The 26,107-nt window shown below is 38.6% G+C and overlaps 1 protein-coding gene across 1 annotated transcript in view; it reads left to right on the top strand.

Annotated features, from left to right (window-relative positions):
- FGD4 (FYVE, RhoGEF and PH domain containing 4) overlaps window positions 1–26,107 on the top strand; it is a 202,787-nt gene that overhangs the window by 155,789 nt on the left and 20,891 nt on the right. The window contains exons 5-9 of the mRNA XM_080811709.1: window positions 1,328–1,838; window positions 17,608–17,697; window positions 19,716–19,861; window positions 20,307–20,463; window positions 24,115–24,253. Coding sequence (XP_080667835.1) covers window positions 1,328–1,838; window positions 17,608–17,697; window positions 19,716–19,861; window positions 20,307–20,463; window positions 24,115–24,253 — 1,043 coding nt within the window. The remainder of the gene's footprint in view (window positions 1–1,327; window positions 1,839–17,607; window positions 17,698–19,715; window positions 19,862–20,306; window positions 20,464–24,114; window positions 24,254–26,107) is intronic.

Raw genomic sequence — 26,107 nt, forward strand, 5'->3', positions numbered from 1 at the left:
CTGTTTTACAATTATTATGAGATTGAAGCAAATAATGTAAAGAATACCATGCATTTTCTGGCACTTAATAAATGCTAGCTGCTGTTGTTGAATGACTGCCACGATCACCATTATAGTCACTATTGCCAATTATCCCTGACCACTTTCCAGATGCCTAGCACTGTGCTACAAAGTGGTAAGAAAGCAAAGAACAAGATAGGCGTGGTCTGCACCCTCACAGTGTGTTAGTCTGTATTCGTCTTGTCTCCTTATTAGGTCATAGGAATCTCTCCAAGATTACAGCCCAGAGATTTATGTTTTTCCTCCCCCGGAATCCTAGATTAAAATGTTATGCAAACATTTACATAGGGACATTGTAATATATTGGCAGTTAGGTTCTATTGTACTATTAGGGTTATATATATAATATCAAGTAATAACAAGGGCTTTAAAGAAAACTTAACAAGATGCATAGTTTATGGCAGAGTGCACTTACAATAGATAGAATAATCCAAGAAAGCCTCTTTGAGGTGAACATGTGAGCAGAATCCTGCGTAATGGGAAGGAGTCAGCCACCCTGATGTCTTGGTGAAGGTCATCCTGGGCAGAGAGAAGAGCAGCTGCAGAGACCCTTAGATACACACATTGGCTTGTTGGGAGTGTGGGAACAGCAGAGAGACAGGACTGGCAAGAGGTGGTGAGTGAGGACAAATAGAACTGAATGGGGCTAAGGCAAGTGGGGGCTCATGTGTACAGACTCCTAGGCCAGGGGCAGGAGGCCAGATTTACCTTCTAAGTGTACAGGGTGCCCTGGGAGAGTGTGACCTTCTGTGGTTGACCTGGAGAAACTGGGTTTGAGAGGATGGAGACTGGAAGCAGAGAGGTCAGTTAGGTTCTGGCAGCAGGGCTAACAACACTTCTGAGACTGTGTTCTGCTTTGTAAACAGAAGGAACTTTTGATTTCTAACCTGTTCCTAAATTGGGATCTGAAGATAACTTGTTTTTAATATGTACAAAAGTAAAAGTCTTGGCAAAAGATGGCTTTCACTATAAATAGTTCTCACATTTCAGTCCTGACTGATGTGCCGTGTTGACAAACAGCGCAAGGAAGTGTTCCAGACCCTATGGCAAATGTTCGGTCTTCCCATCTTTCCTTAGGTGTTTACTTAAGTGTGTGTAGCATCCCAAGAGACTGAGAACTATGCCCGACTATTCCAATTCACATTTCTAAAACCCTCAGAGGAAAAGTCTTCACTAAATATCTCCTTTCCATTGGAATAAGCTGGTCTGTCTTCTAGAACTTTTCCATGCCAGTGTTTACATGCTTCTCTTGTATTTTATCTTTTAGCACATTATCAAATTACAGTGATTTGAAGAAAGATTCTGGTGCGAACCTGAATGTTCCTAGGACCCCAGGAAGGCACGGACTGACAACCACCCCTCAGCAAAAGCTCCTGTCCCAGCACCCACCACCAAAGCCGGAAAATGACACAGATCCAACTCAGGGTGTACAGACTGGTGTGGCTAATGGTGTGATAGCTGCACAAAACCAGATAGAATGGGAGGAGGATAAAGCGGCCACTCTTAGCCCAGAAACTCCAGTTCAAGCTCTGGAACCCTTGCTTGCTGTGAACCTAGTGAACGGAGAAGGAGAGGAGGAAGCGACCACCGGCCCTGCATCCCCCACAGCAAAGGACGACGACGAAAATGCTGCTGACAGTAGCTGCAGGACTCCCAGGGTCAGCCAGGTGCTCCCCCTGGAAGAAGGAAGGGCAGACACGGAAGCCCAGGTGCAAGAGCGGGAAGATGGAGAAAGCCCTCTGGAATTGGACCAGCTGGACCTGCACCCCGAGATGAAGGTAACGCATGGGACCGGGTCGTAAGTAGAGGAAGCACCAACTGCTCCACTGGTTTTAAAACTCAATTTCCTAGCACCCGTGAGATGAATGAGTCAGATCACCCGCACCACCAGTTAAACAATTTTTAAGCTTTAGCTGCTAATGAATGTTACCCCTACTCTATGAGGAAATATTTCGCTTTTTCTGGTGTCGTTTCTGTTGATCTTTGTATTATGATTTCAAGAGTCAGAACATTCTGAAGACATCAATATAGGAAAACCACAAGCTTGTTGTTTTTACTTAGAGAGGAAGAAAATGTTCTTTGTTGCTCTAGATGTAAGGGCTAGATCCCTAATATTTATGGACGAAACAAGAGGAAATTGTGTAATTTTCGCTTTTCACACATTTCTAGTCTAGACCTGGAAGAGTAACTTGCACTAGCACATGTTTCATTTAAGGACACAAATATGGGAGTGCTCACAAATTATTCAACAGATTGTAACCATAACTCTTTCCAGGCTTCCAAGTGTTTTTGTCTTTTTTAAAAAATTTCTAGTTAGTATAGTTTTAAAACAGTCGACTTAATCTTGGATTTAGAAGCCTCTTTAAAGATGGGGCGCCTGGGTGGCTCAGTGGGTTGGGGCCTCTGCCTTCGGCTCAGGTCATGATCTCAGGGTCCTGGGATCGAGCCCCACATCGGGTTCTCTGCTTAGCAGGGAGCCTGCTTCCTCCTCTCTCTCTGCCTGCCTCTCTTCCTACTTGTGATCTTTCCTCTGTCAAATAAATAAATAAATAAAATTATTTATTAAAGATCATCGTAGGAGCCACCTGAGCGGCTCAGTTGGTTAAGCGTCAATGTTTGGCTCAGGTCATAGTCCCAGGGTCCTGGGATCAAGCCCTGCACTGGGAAACGTTGCTCAGTGGGAAGCCTGCTTCTCCTTCTCCCTCTCCCCCTGCTTATGTTCCCTCTCTCTCTGTGTCTCTCTCTGTCAAATAAATAAATAAAATCTTTATTTTATATATTATATATATATAATATATATTTTATATATATATAATCTTAGTTAAGCAATTCATTTATAGAAGTAGGGACAGTTCCAGAAAGCCCAAGTGATTTTTCAGGTCACAAAAGCCTGGACCCTTGTGCCCTGACTGACAGTCCAATATTTGATACAAAAATATCACAAACTTAAGTGACTAAACACAGGAAGTATCAACGAATACAATATCCACGAATAATGTACTAGAGAGAGGGGAAGCTCCGGCAAACTAGAAGTTTCGATCCTTTCCAAAGAGGGCTGCAGTTCAGTGAAACTGATTCAGTGGCATACCTGTCCGTGTGCAGAATCTAAGCTTAATAGGAACTGATTTGCTGGTGAGATGCATTCCTAATTCACCTGTGCTACAGAGAAGCTTTGATACAACTCTAGGAAAAAGACCATTGCATTTGTATTCTTTATTTATGTCAATAAGATGCTTTGGAAGAATTAATAAATACAACTTTTACAAAATACCTGGAATTTCTCAGATTAAAGGTGCAATATGAGCATCATCATACAGTTCACTGGAAGACAAAATTGTTTATGTGTCTGAGGACCAAAAACAAGCAAAAAAAAAAGTTCCCATTGCTCAGTTTCTCTTTTTAATTATACATAACAGTCTGTGTAGGAGAGTTGAGAATTGAAAATTTGGCAATTATAGGAAAATCTGTCAATGACAAATGCAAGTTCTAAATTTATTTAGGATTTTTTTTTATGGTGCTGTGCCTTAAGTGGCATTAACAAAGGGAGAAATTTAAAAGGACTGGTACTAAAATATCCGAGTAAAAAGCAATTGGTGTATTTACAACTTTAACTAAAATGAAATCCACGTTAGGGGACAGCTTTTACTAACCCCGAAAAAGGTCCCAAATAGACAAAAAGACAGGGATTTATTTTCTTCCAGTTAGTGAATAAATTTTAAGTGCTGACTGTCAGGCAGGGAAAGTTTAAATAAGGAAGTGGGTGGAAGAAAAGTGAGTCATACTTGGTAACGTTATCTGAAACATTAAAGAGACAGAGCCCTGCAAAGTGAATCTCTTCACTACATCTTGAGGTGGTGCTGCTGTGCTTGAACCATGGTGAACAGAAGAGGAGGGTAGAATCAAGAAGCTCAAGACTCCTTTAATAGTTGGGATGATGCCACCAGCAAGTGCTTATAAAGCAGTAAGAACTATTCTTATTAATATTTTCATTGGAAATGCCTTTGGTTACTGGGTAGTACTTTTTTTCCCCTGACCTATATTATTATTTGTACATTCTCATAGATGAGTCATATTTGGTTTGGGAGAGACTTGAATAGGGGCTTTGGTATTAAACTAGTGCAATGAAGTAGCACAGCTGGCCTTTCTCCCATATGGGAGTGAGTAGTGGACAGCACATGCTGTGTGTAGGAACAGAAGTGCAGTTCTCTCTGTAGTGCTATTGATACAAAATACCACATGTGTCTCTCATCTGAAAGGGAGTACTGGGGGGGCGCCTGGGCAGCTCAGTCGGTTAAGCTCTGCCTTCAGCTCAGGTCATGGTCCCGGGATCTTGGGATTGAGCCCCACGTTTGACTCGATGGGGAGTCTGCTTCTCCCTCTCCTGCCTGCAGCCCCCCTGCTTATGTGCTCTCTCTCCCGCCCTCTCCCCCCACCCCCCCGTCAAATAAATAAATAAATCTTGTTTTAAAAAATAAAGGGAGTGTTAGGATTTAATTTCTATGTGGTGATAATATGTTCTCCTTTGTTGCTCTGGTGTCTGTTACATTGCCTTTGTTCAAATACGCAAATATAAATGTTAGTAATGTTAAGATGGTAAATTTTAAGTGATATATATATTTTGTCACAGTTAAAAAAGAAAAATGAAATGTTAAAATAAGTTAGTCATATATAGTAGAACCATTGGAATCAGGAAGTTTGGGTGCTGCTTCTGGCTTACCCACTAACTAGTGGTATGACTTTAAACAAATCAAATTATTTGTGCCTTCAGTTAAAGGATATTAACTGGGTGTGATTGTAAAGCCCTTTTCAGTGATACTGTAATAATCACTTTCTGCTGTTGTTGATGAGTATCTTCCTTTGTTAGCATAGCCGGTATTGCCAGCTGCCTCTTGAACTGTCTAATGTATCAAATCTCTTAAGATATAAAGGAATAGGGGCGCCTGGGTGGCTCAGTGGGTTAAGCCTCTGCCTTCGGCTCAGGTCATGATCTCAGGGTCCTGGGATCGAGTCCCACATCGGCTCTCTGCTCCGCAGGGAGCCTGCTTCCTCCTTTCTCTCTCTCTGCCTGCCTCTCTGCCTACTTGTGATCTCTCTGTCAAATAAATAAAAATCTGTTTTAAAAAAAAGATATAAAGAAATATCTGGGTTTCACTATGCAGGCAACTGAAAGAAATTACTTTGGTCTTTATATAACTCAAGGTAGAGACATCACGATAGCCTTAGCTAAGTTTAAGCCAGTATTAAATGTAATGGCTGTTTCTTAAATGCCTGCCAAGAATGGGAGAAGGAGGGATTGAGGGATGAAGGGGTAGGACCAGAGTAGAGTTGCAAAGATTGTCCAGAAAAGCAGATACACACTAAAATAGATCTTGAACAGTCATTAATAATGACTTGAAAATGGTCTCAGCTTGAGTAACTTTCACTGATATCTGATGTATTATTGTGATCAAGAATCACTTCTGGGGGTGCCTGGGTGGCTCAGTGGGTTAAAGCCTCTGCCTTCGGCTCAGGTCATGATTCCAGAGTCCTGGGATCGAGCCCCGCATCGGGCTCTCTGCTCTGCAGGGAGCCTGCTTGCTCCTCTCTCTGCCTGCTTCTCTGCCTACTTGTGATCTCTGTCTCTCAAATAAATAAATAAAATCTTTAAAAAAAAAAAAAAAGAATCACTTCAGTGGTGAATACAGAATATTGTTACTTTTACTATGTAAAAGATAATACCTACCTCATTGAAACTATTGTTCTTACCATACTTTAGCAAAGCTACACTTTTCCAATATTCAAACTTTTCGCAGCATCAGTGATCTCGAATATAGCCAGACACTTCAAAGTAAGCAGATAATTTTTTTAAAAACCTCTGAAGTAAAGGAAAATTGTGAGCACTTTGTGACACCTTTAGCTCTTACCCATAAGGTGTTATCAGTATCTTTAAATTTAGGTGAATTGTGTGTTACAAGAGATTAAAAGACTGAAGTCTGCTAAGGGGGAGATGTCATTAGAAGGAAACCTTAAAACCCCTAAGCGACAGGGGGCAGGAAACTGTCACATGTGCCTGCGTACTTGAGGGCTTCAGTACTTCAGGGGTAATAGTATTATAATCCCTGTTTGGCATGACTGATTTGGGTTATCATAAATAGCTTAACTATATTAAGAGACTCAGGTAAATGGGTCAGGACATTTTAGAATGTATTTCATTTAAGGATGAATTTTTTTTTTCTCAGATTTATGTGCTTCAGTGGGTAAGCTTCATTAGAAATGCATTAGTATGGAATGCATTCAGTGGTTACACCATTTAATAAACACTTCTTTTTATAGTTTTCATGATCCTTTTAATAGCCAAGATCTACTTTAACAGGTTGTAGTTGTAGATCTCCCTGAGACTTATTAGTGTTTCCTTCCTCTGTATTTCATATTGTAAGCCAAATATAAACCTGCAGATGTATGCTTTCTAAGACTAAAGTTGATAGAAATTACAAATCTGCTGTTGGCAACATAATAATAAGTCTAATAATAGCAGTTTTATCAAGAATATTATAGACACATTTTATTTTTTTTTAAGATTTTATTTTTTTTATTTGACAGAGAGAGATCACAAGTAGGCAGAGAGGCAGGCAGAGAGAGAGGAGAAAGCAGGCTCCCCGCTGAGCAGAGAGCCCAATGCGGGGCTCAATCCCAGGACCCTGAGCTGAAGGCATAGGCTTAATCCACTGAGCTATCCAGGCATCCCTACAGACACCTTTTAAATTAATCCTTCATTTCACCAAAAATGAAAGAAATTATATGATAAAGTGAGGAATTAATGAAGATAGAAATTTGATACAACTGATAGAGAATTGACAACATAGAGATTTATAGAAATATTTTTTTTAAAATTAAGCTTTTTTTCTAGTGCCTTGTTTTTTTAATTACCATTTTACTTATATTTTAAATAAGCCTTGAGAGTTTAAAACCTTTGAACATACTCAGAAGTTAAGAAGATAATCATCTCTTAAGGAAAAGAATGACAGAGAATCAAATTTAGAAGTAGTGCAAATAGAAAACCAATGCTATAATTCAGGTTAACTCACTTTCCTTTTTTTTTTTTTTCCTTTTAATTTCACTTAATTGTGAACTTTAACACTGTTGATTTTGCAGGATATAATATAAGGTATCAGAGTTTTCTGTGAGTTAAAGCATAATGCTAACCTTGGTTGTCTCTTCCTTATGATGGGCTACAAGTTCTTTTTTTTTGTGAGGCTTTAAATTTCTTTGCTCACTTCTTGAAAAATAAAGGGGGCAGCTGTTGAGATCATGTTAGACTTGAAGACAAATAGTAAGTTACTCCCTAGCTATTTCTTCTCTTGCCAACTCAGCTTCCATTCTAAGCATGTGAAAGACGGCAGAAGCAATGGAACTATCCAGCTTCAGTAGTCAGTCTCTGTTGTTGCTGGTATTACAGTGAAAGTTCTCACTTAGAACTGAATGGTGAATTTAGAAAGTTCTTTATTTTGTGGAGGCTCCATTTAGTATAGTGGAAAGGTATAAGAAAGTAAAATGAGAAAAAAATGAACTTCACAGAGACTGTACCTGAAAAAAACACCTGTTCCATTTGTAAGTTCAGTATGTGGGGCATACTGGGCTAGGTGCTAGAAACAAATGAACAAGACGTACCCCGCCTCCAGAGCCTCAGTCTACATAGTAGAGAGACATAAGTAAATCCCCATGCTATGGTATGATTTCGCAAACACAGATAAGGAATGACCTGTGCCTGGGAGAGGACTGACTGGGACGGCGGCGGGGGGTGGGGGGGTGGGGGGTGCAGACTTGCTGAAAAGCAGTTGAATTTAGCTTAAAGCAAAGTGATGGGGAGGTTGCTGGATAGTTGAGAATGGACAGGGATGTGGTGAGGTAGGGAGGAGTGGCTGTATCTAGTCAGAGACAAGTGGATAGATGCCATATTTGTGGGTGTTTCTGGCCTGATAAGAAGAGGCCAGAGGGCCAGAGAATTGTGTGTAGAAGGATGGGTTTAAAAAGAAAACATAAGGGGCGCCTGGGTGGCTCAGAGGGTTAAGCCTCTGCCTTCGGCTCAGGTCATGATCTCAGGGTCCTGGGATCGAGTCCTGCGTCGGGCTCTCTGCTCAGCAGGGAGCCTGCTTCCCCCACCTCTCTCTGCCTGCCTTTCTGCCTACTTGTGATCTCTCTCTCTGTGTCAGATAAATAAATAAAATCTTTAAAAAAAAAAAAAAAGAAAACATAAGTTATGGATTGCAGTGGGTTTGTATGCTTAAACTGTATTGGTCCTTGCTGAAAACAGTGGTTTTTTTAAATTGTGGAAAAAAGTTAATAATCCTCGTAGAAAAATCAAGAAAATGCAGCCAAGCATAGAAAATACAAAAATCACCCATATTTCCATCACCCAAAGAGAGCTGCTTTAGTATTTAACATTCCACCTTGTTTTGAGCTGGAAATGTTGTTTTGAGCTTGTTTTGAGCTGATTTTGGGGGGAAAATTTTTTTTCAACAGCCTAGTATATGGTCATTCTGCATCCTGTTTTGTAGGATTAAACATAGGAGTTTTCCTGTGTTATTTCAAACTTTCCATAAGTCTAATACTATCTGGCCTCTGACCTCCGAGGCATTTAATTAAAGCATGGAAGTGACATGATTATACATCTGTGGGTTTTAGAGAAATGAGTCAGATAAAAGGAAAACAGATGGAGCAGTTGTAAGCAACTGCAGGAATCCAGGTGTGAGAGGATGAGGTCCTAGACGGATGCGGGGTGGGTTAGGACAAGGAAGAGAGATTTCTGAGGGCCTCCTGGATGGAGGTAGGGAATGAGTCATGTTCAACTCCTAGCTTGGATGAAGTGGCAGATGGTGTATCACCTACTGAACTACAAGACAATAGAAGGAGCAAACGTATTTGGGAGGGCAAAAATTTAATTGGGTTTCGACATACTGAATTTGAGGCACTTGCGGACTGTCCTCACGAAGGTGTCTCAGACAAAAATGAAATAGTCTGGAGACCTTATGGTCAACTGGTTAAGGATGAAGACTTTAGATTTAAAACACTCCAGCTTTGTCACCTACCAGTTAGGTGACCTCAGACATAGTACTTTACTGTAATTTGGCAGGTCTTGGTTTCTCACTATGTTCATGAAGTAGTTGAGGTGGCTGACAGGAAGGAATTGTGTTTGGAATGATGGGAGGGAGAAGAGTTGCTAATTAGGTGAGTTGTGTGCTACTGGGCTTATGGTACCTGTAGGACGTCCGTTTGGAGATATTAATGAAGCAAGTGGAAATACAGATCTGGAGCTCAGGAAAGAGGATAAGAATGTAAGAGGGTGTACATAAGGGTGTGATTAATATTGCTAAAATAGAATGTGCAGGAACAGGAAGAGAAGGGCAAAGACTGAGCCATGGAGAGCACAAACATTATCAAAAGGGGAACATACTGAGTTGTGTGAGAGGAAAAAGAAGAGAGAGCAATGTCCTGAGAACCACAGGATTTGGGGGAGGGGGGCACAGGATTATTGGTGAGCTTATAAGAATGGTCATCATTTAGAATAAGGAATCTTGAAGCCTTGGCCTTACTGGGACATTATAGCTAACTAGCTCAGAGAACCTGGGTAACCAAATTAAAAGCAGTACATTTACATTGCGCATATACTGTTTGCAAGGCACTGCAGAAAGTACAAAGAGGAAACAGCTGAAAAGGAGTATTGAGATAAATAACCTCATGTAAGATATCTTGAGTTAAAGGGGAAAAGAGAACTCAAAGATAAAGTCAAGGTTCAGAGCATGGCTGAGAGGGTGAATTCTTCCTTGTTAGCATAGATCAAGGAGTAGGGAGAGTCTGGAACTCAGTGAGTGAGATACTAAGACTACAGTTTAGAGGTGACTCTTAGGCTTGGTGCTGAATGTGTCCATTAGGGAAGCACCCCCAGAGAGGCCAGTGAGATAGCCTCCAGGGGTTGAGGACAATGGAAAAGGTTAGGTCTCATGGTAACTTGTGACTAAGATTCTGAAGGCCAAGGTCAAGGGTAGTGGGCATAATCGATGGTCTCCCCAGCATTGCTGAGTGGCCTGAGACTAAAAAAAAAAAAAAAAAAAAATCAAAGGTGTAATGGGAGTGAGGCAAGTTCTGCAGATCAGCAGTACCAAGAGAACAAGGAGATAATGGAGTCAAAGATGGGGTTTAACAGCATGTTGACATGCTGTTTGGGAGGTTTGGGAAAGCAAGGAGTTTGGAGGTCACAATGCATATAAAGACACTGTTTGGCATAGGTGGGAGAGAAATGGAAACGGCAGATCTTAAAAACACAGCTGTTGTTGTATGTGCCTTAAAACAAAACTAAAGAAAATAAAACAAAAGCAATATACCATAACCCTGGGGGTCAGGAAGACAAGCTCAAAAGCCAGATTTTCTAAGTTTGCAACCCAGCTCAGCCACTTACTTACTATTTGCATGACCTTGAACAGGTCACTTAAATCTCTCTGTACCTTAGTTTCTTCATCTGCAACGTAGAAATAATAATACCTGTCTTACACGATTATTACAAGGCAAAGATCATTGAATCGTAAAGGATTTAGAACACTGCCTTAAAACATAATGTGAGCTGTTAGATAAACATAAATTAAAATCCTGTTTCCTCATCTGTAAGTCAAGATGAACAGACTCATGACCTGAGATATCCCTTGATAGATCCAACGTTCAGTGTATCCTGCCAGGTGACTATCCCAACAGCTGTCAGTTCCGGGTTAAGCTGACGTGCTCCTTTGCGGGATGCACAGAAATAATTTTGCATGCCACTTCCTTTTTTTAACCCTGGTTTCCTATATTTTGTTTGTTTCTCTTGCTTGAGGACCATCGGTTATTTCCACATAGTGCACTCACTTACGTGTACAAGGTTTTAACTCTAGGGAACTATCATCAGAAACACTTATTAGTGACCTAATTACTTTGATCATCTGCCTAGACTTGGGATAGGTTAATTCAGTTATTGATTGTGAGCATATATTAAATTGTCCTTGGTGCCTGATCTTTAATTTCTGCCAAAGGCAAAGGACAATTTAGTCTAATGTATACTAAACTGGGTATAAGAAGAACAAAGTTCTCTATTTACTACCACTTACTTCCTGTCTGATCTTGTGCAAGTTCAACTAAATTGTCCTTCTCAGTCCAAGCTCTCTTTTGCCCTTCTCCCTGCCCTATCTCAAAAGGATATAATGTAAACCTTCTGATTAAAACTTCTCACTTGACTATTCTCTGTTTTGAACTAAATAAATAGTGTAGAGGACATCAGATTGGAAAAATATTGGTGCTGGGTCAAGAGTAGGCTTGGACTTTCCTTCCAAAGCTTCCTGAAGGATCATGCTAAAATAAAAACTGTTTATTCTTGTGACACGATACATTAAAGCCCTGGGAAAGGGATAACGTGTGTGTATCATAGTGAGTATTCTTTTTCCTGTAATGTGAACCTGGTGATAATTTCTTGCTGATTACAAATCTTCCCTGAGACCATGTGACCTTCCTTATGGCATTATTATATGATCTTAATTGAACACAAAATCTGTATTTTATTCCCTTATCTTCTTATCTCGCAAATCCATAGGGGCTTCTCTTAAAGAGCTGTAACAAAGCAAGAACTTTATTTTTACAGACCAAGATAGGAATCCTGGCTCAGTCACTTCCTAGCTATATGATTTTGGGCAGGTTCCCCATCCTCGTTAAGACACTGCTTCCTTATCTATAAAATGAGAAGATAATGATATCTGCTTCCCAGGATATTAGTAGGATTCCACTAGATAATTCATGTGAAATACATACAGTATGCCTAGGACACAGTAAATGCTCTCTAAATAGTTGGGGCAGTCACTATCTCTTCACTTGTGATTGCCTCCCTTGGCTTCCCTGATCTTTAGTATAATGAGAAAAAAATCTATACAGTTCTGGAATATTGGAATGAAGGTGTCAAGACAGGTTAGTGACTTTAAGATGCTTTTTCAGATGATAGGCCAATTATGTGACATTCAAATATCATTGTCATCTCATTTTAAATTATCACCTGGAGCCACATGGAAGACTTTAATGTCTAGGAAGACATTAAAAATGAGCTATCAAAATGTTGATGCATCTCATGAATTGTACAAAATCAAGTATTTATTCCCTAAGTTGACTCATCTTACTATGAAAGAATGGACTTCAGGGAAAGCAGAAACATACGTATTCATACAAAGCCACATTTGCCTTCTCCATGGAAGAATTTAATTAATTGGTTAAAAACTTCCAGGACCTAGAAACATTCATTCTGGTCATAAAAAAACCCAAGAATTTATATACATATTATTTTAAATATAACCTATAATGAATATATGGAAAGAACTGTAAGAACTTTTAATAGTTTTGATTCAATGTATTTAGAAAAAAATTCTTCCTGCTTAAAATGAAATCTTGAGAATATGCACTGAAAAGTTAAAAAGTATAATTGAGTAGGAAAGTATGAAATCAGTATCTGATTCATTTTTATGTAATTGAAGGTTTTGCCCTTAAAGCATCTTCTAGGAAACTCTAATTGTTGACGAACCTTTATGAAGTTCTTTCCAAAATGTCTTCTCCCCTGCTTGGTGTTTTGAGGCATGTGGCAGTGCATATGGCACTGAAGAATGAATTGCTGGCTCCACACAAGCGTCTTCTGCCTACCCAGTAAATGAAGTCTGTGAGCGGCAGTGGGGGCTCTTTGTCTGGGCTCCTGCCATATGGAAGAGTCATGCCAAAAGGTCTGAAAAGGAGCAGCAGGAGCTGGTGACGTCTGTAAGTGGAGAGGCAGAACCGACAGTGCTGCACATTCAGGAGCCAGCGGGCACAGTGACTCACCACCAGGCTGAACCTGACCTAGTGGGAAGGCAGAGGATCTCTGCTGAAAGGTTGTTGCACATGTGAAGGCGCACAGTCCTAGCCTAGCAAGTGCACTGTGCGGAGAGGAGAGAGAAGCAGAGGAAAGTAAATTGTGTCCTTTTTTCCTGAAAGAGGCATGCATCTTACCTTTTCAGTTGGGATTGTTTAGACATACTCTATTGTATTTTTGTTTGAGGCAATACTCTGAGAGTCAGCTTTCAGTGTAGGGACGTGGTGATTCTTTGCAAATGAAAAAAAATCTGCTTATTTTATAGAGGAATATCAAAGGTAAGATGGCTTTTCCATAGCATATTTATCATTATGTTAAAAGGTGAAGTCTGTGTATTATGCAAATGGGATTTTTTTGTTAAATCGATATTGTGTGGCTATTACTATTTTCCAAAAAAAAAAAATCATTAAGAATATATGACTGTTGGTAAAGTGCTGAGCACAAAGTAGGGGTATATAGTTTTGAAGTGGCAAATACTATGAGACAATATTATGTAACTTGACATATTTAACTTTCTACTTAAAAAAAATTCCATGCTGGGGCACCTGGGTAGCTCAGTGGGTGATGCCTCTGCCTTTGGCTCAGGTCATGATCTCAGGGTCCTGGGATCGAGCCCCGCATTGGGCTCTCTGCTCAGCGGGGACCCTGTTTCCCCCTCTCTCTCTGCCTGCCTCTCTGCCTACTTGTGATCTCTGTCTGTCAAATAAATAAATAAAATCTTTAAAAAAAATAAAAAATAAAATGAAATTGGGACGCTCAGTCATTAAGCATCTGCCTTCGGCTCAGGTCATGATCCCAGGGTCCTGGGATCGAGCCCCACTTTGGGCTCCCTGCTCAGTGGGAAGCCTGCTTCTCCCTCTCCTGCTTCCCCTGCTTGTGTTTGCTCTCTTCTTGTCTCTCTGTCAAATAAATAAATAAATCTTTAAAAAAATAAATGAAATGAAATAAAGTTAGAAACCATCATATCATTACATCAAATATGACTGAATTTTTAATATCTGATAATTCTTTTTTTTAATATCTGATAATTCTTAATAAGATGCCGCTATAAATAGAAATTATATTAGAGAAAGAATATGTAAATTCAAATGCCTAGTAGATACCACATTTCATTTTCAAGTGGATAGTTTATATTTTGTTAGTCTGTATCCCTTGCAGACACTTATTACAGTCTTGTTTCTAGTTGCAGAGAAGAGTAAGAGTGAGAACCATGACGTAGAGTCCCATGCTTTCCTATGTGATTGGAATCTGATTTAGTTACCTTTTAACTGTGTGACTTGGGACAAGTCACCTGGCCTTTCTGAGCCTTGGGATTTTTGTCTTGTTGTATGTGTGTGCTGCCTATAAAACAGGAATAATGTATGTATGCTATAGACTTATCATAAGGCTTAGTCAATTTATGTAAATAAAATAAAACAGTGTCTTGTGCATAACAAGCAATCAGTGAATAAGTGTTAGGTGTTCTTCTAGTGAAATTGTTGTTTGGGTCCATGATTTCCTCACCCCCACCACAAAAATTCCTGGTAACTTTTCATAAACCTATATGATGTGATTAAACTGAATGTCAGCAAGTTTACTCTTGCTTATCTTGTGTTGGTTTTGGCAAGGTCAGGGACCTGACATTAGAAGACCATCTGTGTGGAAGGACACAGGTTTTTGCTGATAACTGCTGACATCTCCCTTGGATTTTGCAAATTATGATCAGAATACCTTCAATTTGCCAAGTTCAGCTAAAGTATGATTTAGAGTCAGCAAAAGATCGTTTATTATAAGCTTCCTATTTAAGATCCTGTAGGATGTGGAAGACCTCAGGAGTGACTTCATTGCATAGCAATAACTGACCATATGACCTGTTGGTTAGTGAATTCGCTGACTCATAAAAGATGTTTTATTTTATCATGGCACAAACTTTGCTGGGTGGTTTTCTTTAGAGGTATTTGTTAAAACCAGAATCAGAGCATATGAAAGCATGTGAATGAGTCAAAAAGATACAGTAGTATCACTATTAGAATAAAACTAAGGGCTTGGAAAGAGCAAGCCACTAATACTGATGACAACAAGGATGTGTCTCAAATGCATTTTGAGAAGTGGAAGACACAAGTCTCAAGAGGCACATACTGTGTAATTCCATTTACACAGCATTCCGGAAAAGAGCAGATCTGTTAACAGAAGCTGGTGATAGGAGAAAGGCATGGGGTGGAGAGGAGGGAGTCCAGTGCATCTACCCTCGTGTTTCATTGGCTCCTGAACCAGTCACTCTGTATTCTCGATTTTACACCAGTCAGGGCTGTCCTTTTGATCTGGGGCATGAGGATAACTTCTCCAAAGGAAAGGCTATACATAGTTGTGGATACACTGAACAAATCTGGATATCATTAAGAAATGGAAGGAAAGGATGTCAAATAGGCAAATGATAATGCTAATACTTTAACCTGAATTTGTTGTTTAACCAAAACCTTGGCTACTTGTGGGATTTAATGACTACATAGTTTTTATCTCAATATTTTTGAGACCACAAATTATTTACATAGTATTATGTTACTTTACCTGAAGACTTCACATAAAAATACCTCATTTCAGTGCTGCTGTAAAAAGCAAAATGGTAACTTTTCACATTCGAACAGATACTGCGTAGGGGCGCCTGGGTGGCTCAGTGGGTTAAGCTTCTGCCTTCAGCTCAGGTCATGATCTCAAGGTCTTGGGATCAAGCCCTGCATCGGGCTCTTTGCCTAGCAGGGAGCCTGCTTCCCCGTGTTTCTCTGCCTGCTTCTCTGCCTACTTGTGATCTCTTTCTGTCAAATAAATAAATAAAATCTTAAAAAAAAAAAACAGATATTGCATAAAGCATAAAAGTAGACCTCATATGTTGAACACAGTGAAGCATTCCTATAGCTTAATATCATTTTATACACAGTTTAAAATGTAGCCTTCACACAAATTAGACACTGGTTTAGAATATACTTTGTTCCGCTTTCCTATTAGTTTTTACTAAACACTTACTGGGCTTCATACTTGCCTAGAATGAAAAGGGTACTTCAGCAAGTAGCTAGGTAGAAATTTTTCAACAAAAAGATGTTCAGATATAAAATACAAAATGAAAAAAAAAGGGGGGGAAAGTAAAAAATAAAATAGAAAATGAGCTCTGATAAGACCAAGCCCAAGAGCTTTGGATGGTTGAAGAAGGCTCCATGGACAAGGAATGGAAGAAATTCAGCAGGCCATCCAAAAACAAAGTAAGTCTTAAACACCTAGAGAGATAAAGCAAGAATGTATGCCATGCAGAGAGGATGGAAAGAAGAAAGGTTTGGGAATGGACGTGTTTGGATATCAGTGTATTAGACTGGTTTGTTTGGAGGGAAGAGCACTTGCAGAGATACAATGAGAAAAGCATCTGAGGAAGTGAGTAGAGATGGGATTTGAACAACCCTGAATGATACACAGAGTCTGGATTTTATTCTGTTGGTGAACAGAGGACTGTTGGAAGTTTTCCTTCTGTGGAAAGTAGAATGATCTTGGCAAAGCAGAGTTAGAAAGATTGCTCATACAACCGCATACAAAGTGGGTCTAACTAGCCCCCCCCCCCAAAAAAAAAAAAAAGGTAGAATCAGATCAACTGGGAGCTGGTGACTGGCCTGGATTTGAGATATGGTATGAGCAAAACTGGATGGCAGTGATGAAAACTTAAATGTTGGATGCTAATATGAGTAGGAGCTTATTAACAGCTGGATTTTGTGGTAGGGAACTAAGTTTAGAGTGATTCAAGATACCAAAGCCAGGTAACTGGAAAGGGATGGAACCATTACCAGACTGGTAAAGTTCTGGTGGGGTAGGGTGGGTGGCATGGGGTAGGGAGGGAGGTAGTAGGATAGAGGTTTTCTTGAAAAGATGAGTTTGGTCTTACATTAACAGCATGCCAACGTGGTAATAAATGTCCAACAATAGTTAATTTTGGATGATTGCTACTCATTCATTCGTTCGGCAATATTTTATTGAATGCCAGTATTTTATTGAAGAAAGAGAGTTACCATGTTAGCAAAAAAAAAATGTTCCCATTCTCATGGAACTGGCAAAACTATACAAATGTATTTAAGGGCTAAGTAAACATATACTGAGGAAATAATAAAATGTTTGTATTTAAAATAATATGGGTGGAGGGAGGTGAACATAGATGAAACAAGATTAACAATGAATTGATAGCTGTTGAATCTCGGTAATGGGTACATACTGGTTCACTTTACTGTTTACTCATATGTGATTGAAATTTTCTCTAACATTTTTTAAAAAGGCAAAAAGTTGGGTGCATAAGGCTAATAATTAGACAAGGTATCTGATAGATTGATGAAATCACAGCTAAAGGGTGGCCTGAGAGAGGCAGGAAGAAAATGAGCCAAGTACTGTCTGAGAAAGATAAAAGATGTTTCAAGGACAAAGATAATAATGTTAATTTTGACTAAATTTAGGCTAAAGATGTTATAAGTTAAACCTAGCAGATTGTTTATTTTTAATTTTGTTCATTTCTGGTTGGATGGTCCTTCATGGCTGAAAGGAATTGAGTACCTGAGAAGCTTGAGAAAACTCTTTTGACTACTTGATAAAGTGTTTATTACTTGAAAAATATGTCCAGGCTTTATTTTCTAATATGTGAACATCTATTGTATTTTTAGGAAACTAATGAGCAAAAGCTTCACAAAATAGCCAACGAACTTTTGCTCACAGAAAGAGCTTATGTCAACCGACTTGACCTCTTAGATCAGGTAAGATTTTCCCTTTCAGGGTAATTTTTTGGCATTGTACATCATTTTTAGTAATCAAGTGGTTTTAGAAACTATAAGAAGGACATGACTGTTTTTGGCCAGTGGAAGCTTTTTCTTCAAGGAAATCTTTAGAATTTTTAGCTTTGTCAGTGAATTCACCAGACACAAAGAAAAAATTCATAAAGAGCAGATTCAAGGACTCTGAGTCACAAAATGCCTTTATCTGTATCTTTCAAAAATCAATACTACTATGTTTCTTGACCATTTATTATGATCCTAGATCTCTACGATCTATTATATTATATGTATCCATTACCATTATAATCCAAATAAGAGACTGGCGATTCTCATTCGTACATGAATATGTCACTGATTTGTTTGTCTCATGCACTCTTCACCCCCATGTGAGTCATCTGAATTGATGGAGTAATAGGGCTGGAAGAATTTTGAGCCTTCACTTACTTGTTCAAGCTTGTAGGAGAGCTCTAATACAGTGCCTGGTGTAAAGTTGCATGGTCAATATTTGTTGGAAATGACATCCTACTTTCTCACATTTTGTACTCTCATCATGGTGGAGCCTTGAGTATCATTTCAAATACAGGTACATTTACAAACAAAATTTTAAAATGCACCATAAGAATCACTTGAAAACCAAGGCCTCTTAATATTGTTTTAATGATAAAAGAACAAGATAATTAGTCGATTGTTCATAGAGACTCCTCTTACTAGAAGAGAAAGTTGCCATGTTTGACTGTTGATTCTAAAAAGAGTTGTCCGACTTCTGCCATTGGAAAACTGGAACTTCAGGGGAGCATGCCATCCCGGGCAACCTTCTTATCATCGGTTCCTAGAGTGAACTCTAGCCCTGTTAGAGTGAGCCTTAAGGGATCAGATTAGGGTTCTGTTTTTGAAATAATGAGTTTGTGACTTAAACACTCACTTTCCAAAGAATTTCACTGTAAGTTCATCAATTCATGTTGAGTTGGTACATTTGAAACAATTTTTCTCCTCATGGGCATTACAGACCTGAAATGTTAGGTATTCCCATCATGGAGACATGTTTTTTTCCTCTTAATCAGGTTTTGTGGGTTTTTGTTTTTTGTTCTTTTTTGTTATTTTAGCCATATCAGCTTGTCAGCAACTATTGCTGACCTTTTAGAATTTTAGAGGCTTAAATACTTACAATATCCTATCTATTGGAGTCTTTAAGGACATAATTTTGTGTTCCTTTTGCCTCCCAAGAAAATGCAGTGGAGGTGAATTTAGAAAATTAACAACCATCTGGACATTATGAGGGAACAGACCTCCTTCTGCCTACATTTAACAGAATGGTAATTAAGAGGTATAGTAGCTCTAGTGGAGTATAGCTTAAGACTGCAATTATTTTTTATTGTTTTTAAGATATTATTATGTGCAGGAGATCCTTTTATCCTCTTTTAAGTGTTCAGGTTATCATGCATTATTACTTAAAAGCAGGGAAACATCTGTGTTTTACTTTTACTTATCCACTGACCAGATACTTACTAAGCACCTGTTCTGCCGTGGGAACTAAACTATGATGGCCTCCCTCCCCATGGGGCATACACTTTTAATAGGGAAAATGAGATTTATGCCAACAAATTACAGTAAAGGGCAATATGATATACATGCCACAAAATATTCAAAACATAAAGAGGAGTGAAAAATACCACAGTTGTTGTATATAAAGTTTTTCATCTCTCTTAACTCTACCTGTAGATAGGAGTAAATCCCTTTACCTCAGTTGGAAATTCTCTGGCATAGAAAGATTAAAATCCCCTAGATAGAAGCATGGCTTAGGTTAGAGTCAATTTTCTAATTCTAATTCCTTCTTCTCAATCAAAGCATATATTCGGACGTTTCAAAAATGATTTATTTCTTGAACCATGAACCTTTTCATTGATTGAACAAAAGTTACTGAGAGCCCATTATATGCCTAGCACAGTGCTGGGTGGGAACCAATAAATTTAAAGTAATGTTTACTTTATTCTCTTATTCAGGTATTTTACTGCAAATTATTAGAAGAAGCAAATCGAGGCTCATTTCCAGCAGAGATGGTGAATAAAATCTTTTCTAATATTTCATCAATAAATGCCTTCCATAGTAAATTCCTATTGCCAGAGCTGGAAAAACGAATGCAAGAATGGTAAGAGGAGTAGATGGCAAATGATATGTCTAAGGCAGTCACATTAGGTGCTGTGTTATTTGCTTTTAAATTGAAACAATACTATACAGAGAGCTATAGCCAAACATGTGTGTTAAATTTTTACCATAAAGACCACTGATAGGAATTGTGGTACACTTTTAGCTTCGGTTGAAAAGAATTTCATCTCTGCTCTCCAAACTCTCTTTTGATTAGTGGAGATGAGATATCAGGGGGTAATCTGGAGCTTTAAAAACTCCATAGCAGTTCTCTTTACTATGTCATTCCTAAACTCCCTTTAAAAAGGTACTGCTTCAGTCTCTACCCATCTCACAGCAAGGTGGGTCTGATAAAGCACAGGGAGTGTATAGAAAGTGATCAATTCATTTGGAGTCCTATTAATTTACATACTCTGTAAGAAATCTTAATGCTTTGTTTCTTTGTACAGGGAAACAACCCCTAGAATTGGTGACATCCTTCAGAAATTGGCACCATTCCTTAAGATGTATGGAGAATATGTGAAGGGATTTGATAACGCAATGGAATTGGTTAAAAACATGACCGAACGTATTCCCCAGTTCAAATCAGTAGTTGAAGAAATTCAGGTAATTGGACTTTTTTGTTCAAGGCTATGAGTTAAATTTTCTGTACAAATCATAAGGTCTTCTAGATCTAAATTTGAGATTGAGACATCTTGTGAGGCTCTATGTCTCAGGGGTTAGAGCATCGGTCTTCTAAATTGAGACATCTGTCTGAGACAGCCAAATTCCATGCTATTCTGAATTATGCAAAATTCATCTCTGCAAAATTAACATATTTATTGAGCACATGCCTTGTGCTAAGCAGTAAATTCTCCATTTACATTTGAGTCTAGCCTTTATAAAGATCCACATAAATTTATGAAGTGAGTTCCCATTCAGGTCTATGGCTCTCACTTTCTTTCAGAGGTTGAGATGATAGAATGAATATATAAATGAATATAAAGAATGATTGCCATAAACCCTGACATTCTGCAAACATTATTATTCTGGGTGTGTGTGTGTGTGTGTGTGTGTGTGTGTGTGTATGACTTTACATATGTATACTGATTTTTTTTTCAATTTCACCAAACCTGGATAATATGCTTTGATAACACCATAGTAATTTCTGTTTGATTCTCTAGTTAAAGTTGTTAATGACATTATTTGATAAAGTTTAAAAATCAAAAAAGAATTCTATAGATCACATAAGATTTTTACGGCAGGGATTCTGCTGCTCCTTCTCTGTTTTCTTTTGTGCTAGATAAATATTTTTTATTTTACCATTTTAATCCTCTAAATTTTAAAACTGTTTTTTGTTTTTTCCTGCTGTTTGTTGAAGGAATTATAATATGCATTTTAATTTATCACAGTCTACTTCAGATTAATATTAACCTTAATTCTGTAAAATACAGGCATTTTGCTATGCTCCATGCTTTTAGTCTGAGATACATTACCCTTGTATGTTTTAAATCGAATAATACAGAGATGTAATTATTATTTTTTATAACTTTTTGTCTTTGAAGGAAGGATGTGAGAAAAAAATATATCTATAAATATATTTATTAACCCATATATTTGCCATTTCTGAAATAAGTTTCTTTCCACATAAAGTGATAAGTGTTTCTTGCAAGGCAGAGAATGAATAGCAACAAATTTTCTTGGTCTTTGTTTATCTGGGAATATCCTTATTTTTTCTACACTGTTGAATTGTGTTGCTGGATATAGAATTCTTGGTTAATACTTTGGTTTTTTTTTTTTTCTTTCAGCAAAATGAATGTCATTTCACTGTGCTCTGTCCTCTATTGTTTTATATGGGAAGTTAGGAACTGTAATGATATTACCTGTATGTGATGAATTGTTTTTCTCTTGCTATTTTCAAATTTATTTCTTTACTTTTGTCTTTCAACAGTTTGAATATGATGTGTCTAATGTGACTCTGTATTTTTCTTAGGGTTAAATTTCTTAGATGTGTAGGGTTTTTTAATCAATTTGAGAAGTTTTCAGCCATTATTTCTTCAAATACTTTACTCCAATTACACATATGTTGGTATTCTTGTTATTCTACAAGTTTCTGAGATGGTTCATTTTTCTTCATTGATTCTTCTATTCTTCAGATTGTATCATTTCTTTGAATCTTTTTTTGAGTTCACTGATTTTTTTTTTTTTCTCCTGCTGTCTGGAATCTGCTGTCAAGTCCCTGTGGTACATTTTTCATCTCAGCTCTTGTGCTTTTCAACTCCAGAATTTCCATTGGTTCTTTTTTTAATGCCTCTTTCCTTCTTGGAAATTGCTATTTGTGTATTCATTGTTGTTGTACTTTTCGTGTTTTTCAAATACAATTTCCTTTAATTCTTTGAATATTTTTATAATAGCCACAGTGAACTCTTTGTTGGCTACATCCAGTATCTGTATTCAGAGACAATTTCTTTTGATTGCCTTTTTTTCAGTTTACTAAATAGTAATAGTTTACTATGTCTTCGAATGTCTCTCTCTCTCTCTTTTTTTTTTCTACTGAATATTGGACATTTTAGGTAACCTATTATAGCAACTCTCTATTCTGATTTCCCCCACTGAAAGTGGCTTTGGTTAGTTTTGTTTGCTTAGTAACTTGCTTAGACTAAATCTATAAAATCCTCTGGTATGCTGTTGCCAATATCTCTACTCACTATATGGTTTAATATTTCTGTGTGTGTGTGTGTGTGTGAGAGAGAGAGAGAGAGAGAGAGAGAGAGAGAGATCCCAGCTTTCTAGGAATTGCCCCTATGTCTGTGTAGGTTAGGGGGTCAAACAGTTATTGAACAGAGATGACTAAACAAACTACCTAGAGCCAGTAAGCTCTTGTCTGCTGATGGACTGGTCTATGCAGAGGGGAATGCATTTTAAAGATCAGACCATTTTCAAGTCTACTGGACCCTTTTACATCTCCTGTTTGCATGTTCAAGCGTCATGGTAGCCCGGAGACTGTGCTGGCTTAAGCTGTCTTCTGTCTCTGCTGATCATTCACATAGCCTCAGCCAAGAATATTATTATCTAGCCTCCTCTTGCCCCAACCTCCAACCGCAGCTTCAGACCAGTAGAGCCATTGGTCTTCCCCACTCACCCACCTTCACTTTCACTGACAGTGTTGCTGGATGAGTGCATTGCCCACCACTCCAAATCTAAGGAGCCCTCTCAATTTTAGCAGAGACATGACAGTCCCACAGCCAGTCCCACCCGAACCAAACCTTCCAGTCATTGAATCTTCATTTGCTAAGGGAGGAATGGGTGTGATCCCAGGCCAGAATGCCACAGATTCTCATTGTTCTTACCCAAAGGTCAACAGTTTTTAAAGCATAAATGCTTTTCAGATTGTTCTGTGCCTTTGGTCTATTTCCAGATTGCCAAAATGGTGGTTTTATCAGTTTTATCCAGCTTTCTCGTTGCTTTTTCCAGGGAGGTTTTTTACCATCTTTTCCCTTAGCCATAGACAAAAGTCCTGCCTCTTTCCATTCACTCTTTCTTTTTCTTCCCTTGTGATTAAGCACTCATCTACCTTTCCGAACACTGGCTCCTTTGATTCTTTTACCAGCCCCATTGGCTTAAACTGGAATGGGGACAGAGTACAGGATTGACTTCTCACATTCTTCTTGGCCTTCACACCCACATGCTCCTGGTCCTTTATCCATCATGTCCTACAGATGCCTCTAGGGTCGTTGTTTCTAGTTTTTTACTACCTGTAAACTGTCATAGTCCTTGGGAATCAACCAACTAAGCTTAGAATTTTGCAGCTTAGTCCCTGGACTTCTCTGAGCCAGAGTTTCCTCATGTAAAAATGTGGGGGTCAGTAATATTTTCCTATATTTCATCTACATATAATATATATATTTCCTGTACACATATACAATAGAATCAAATGGAATGACTAAACTTATATCATTAATATTTTATACTTAATTAAGGAAAGCTATTATTTCTTCAGCTTCCATGTTGATTTCAGGCTCTTTATACCTTTTTTTCCTGGTCTGCACCATAACTTCCAAACTAATTTCCCCATATCTCTCTAAAGCCATACTGCAGGAGGTTAATATTAATATGTCTCCTATCCAACAATATTGCTCCTCCTGCCTGAAAACCTGCATTAGAAGAAGCAAGTCTAAACTCAGCTTGACTTATTACCCCAGATTACCTTTTCTTTCTCATCCCCTTGATGGCCAACTTAATTTTAAAATCTTTCTTCAAAAACCTTTCTCATTGTAGAAACAGAAGATCTGTGGGAGCTTGACTTTGCAGCATCACATGCTAGAACCTGTTCAGCGGATTCCCCGGTATGAGATGCTCCTGAAGGACTACCTGAGGAAGTTGCCCCTTGACTCTCCAGACTGGAATGATGCTAAAAGTAAATGCTTCTCTCCTGCCCTCTCTCTATTATGGGGTAATCAGGTGACCAAGCAGCCTTGTGGTTAACAAGCAAGATATGTCTCACAGCCAATTTAGTAAAATATTGTTGCCAAAAAATAACCTCCCTGGAAATTGTCATCAACATCTCAGTTAGCCAAGCACTTCTGAGCCCAAATCACAGGTTTAGAGCAATGCAAATCGCATTTCTCCTGCTGATTTCACGTTAATCATTAACTTGAAAATCTGAAACTATAGTCTTAGAGACATCTGGCCTAGCAATACATAATTACCCTCTCACAGGAAGAATACAACCATTCAGAATTACTGGTGCTGCTGGTTAATTAGATAGGTTGATGTATACCCAGAAAGCTAAAATGACATTTACTACGTAAAAATAACCTAAGCAAAGTTGGCTCTACCTACCCTGAAAGAGAAGAGAAAATGATGCTTTTTAGTGTCAGTTAACGTCTTCCCAGGAAAACTTTATTCCTATTCTTCTAGTTATCTTCTTTTTTTTCATTAGATCCTAATGAATGGGTTTTTTTTTTTTTTAAGGCTCAGGAGTTTCAATACTTTAGCTTTCTCTTGTACTTTTAAAAAATCAAAGCCAATGACTCTTGATCTCTAGGGGTCATAAGTTCAAACCCCTCATTGGTTGTATAGCTTACTTTAAAAAAAAAAAAATTATAAGGGGGTGGCTGCCTGGCCTAGCCAAAAGAATGTGTGACTCTTAATCTAGGGGTCATGAGTTCAAGTCCCACTTTGAGTGTATAACTTACTTTAAATTTTTTTTTAATTTAAAAAAAAATGAAGGGCAGAATACAAATATAAGGGATAGAAATGGCTTAGTGTCAAGAACTAACAATGCTGCTGTACAATCTTGAAACATAGATACTTTGCTAATAATTTCTTGTCTTTATTATAAGTGTATCCTGGCAAGAGATGAGGAATACAGAATACAATCTTTGGTCTTGGCAGCCTGGGTCTTTTTTTTGAACAGAGGCTTTCTCTGATACACTTCTCCCACCACCCAAGTGAGTCAACGACCACAGGAACTTCTCTTCTTCCCTTTCGCCCTTTACAGTTTAGAATTATCCTGACTTGACATCTTCCACTTTCCACTTCATGCCCACTTCCTACTCATCTGGGCTGCATGGTTGGTTTTAGTGGCAGAAGTGGTAGTAGTAGGGTCACCACTCCTCTCTTCCAACTGCTGATGCCAGGTTATTTTATTCTGTCTCCCTCTACCTTGGATCCTGTAGGGAATGCACAGAATTGCCCCAATCAGGATAGTCCTCCAAAATCTAAATAAAAAATTCAATTTCTTCTATACTCAAAGACTTAGACTTGCCCTAAGGTGGCAGTGTCAACAGTGAGAAATTTAGCAACACTATAGGATATTTTATTACTCTCTTTGGTTGCCCATTGCTCCTAAAATTGTAAGAAAATCACAGAGGTGCTTTTAGAGACCCAAAGGAGAGAAGAAAACAACACAAGTGCATTTTCTTCAGCCATGGAACAAGAAGGCAGAGAATTTGGTCTAGAAGAAATAAGGTTGTTGTAGTAACAGAATTAATCAGGCCGGTATTCATAAGATAGAAAGGAAAGAACAGGTCATGATTTAGGATTGAGGGCATTCCCTGGGGTTGATCCAGCAGGAGGCCTCAACCTCCACAGCTCTTTGCCAGCAGCGCTGGAGCCCCTCCCTTGCCCATACCAGGCAGTTCCCATTCCCATCTCTCCCACCACCTGTTCAGCATAAAACCTTCCATCAGCATTGGCATCAGAGGATTCCCTGTCACCTGAGCAAGACTAGAACTGTGAGTGTGTTTTCCCAAAGAAAGTTGTTTGT

Source organism: Martes martes (genome assembly GCF_963455335.1).
Source record: "Martes martes genome assembly, chromosome: 8".
NCBI lineage: Eukaryota > Metazoa > Chordata > Mammalia > Carnivora > Mustelidae > Martes > Martes martes.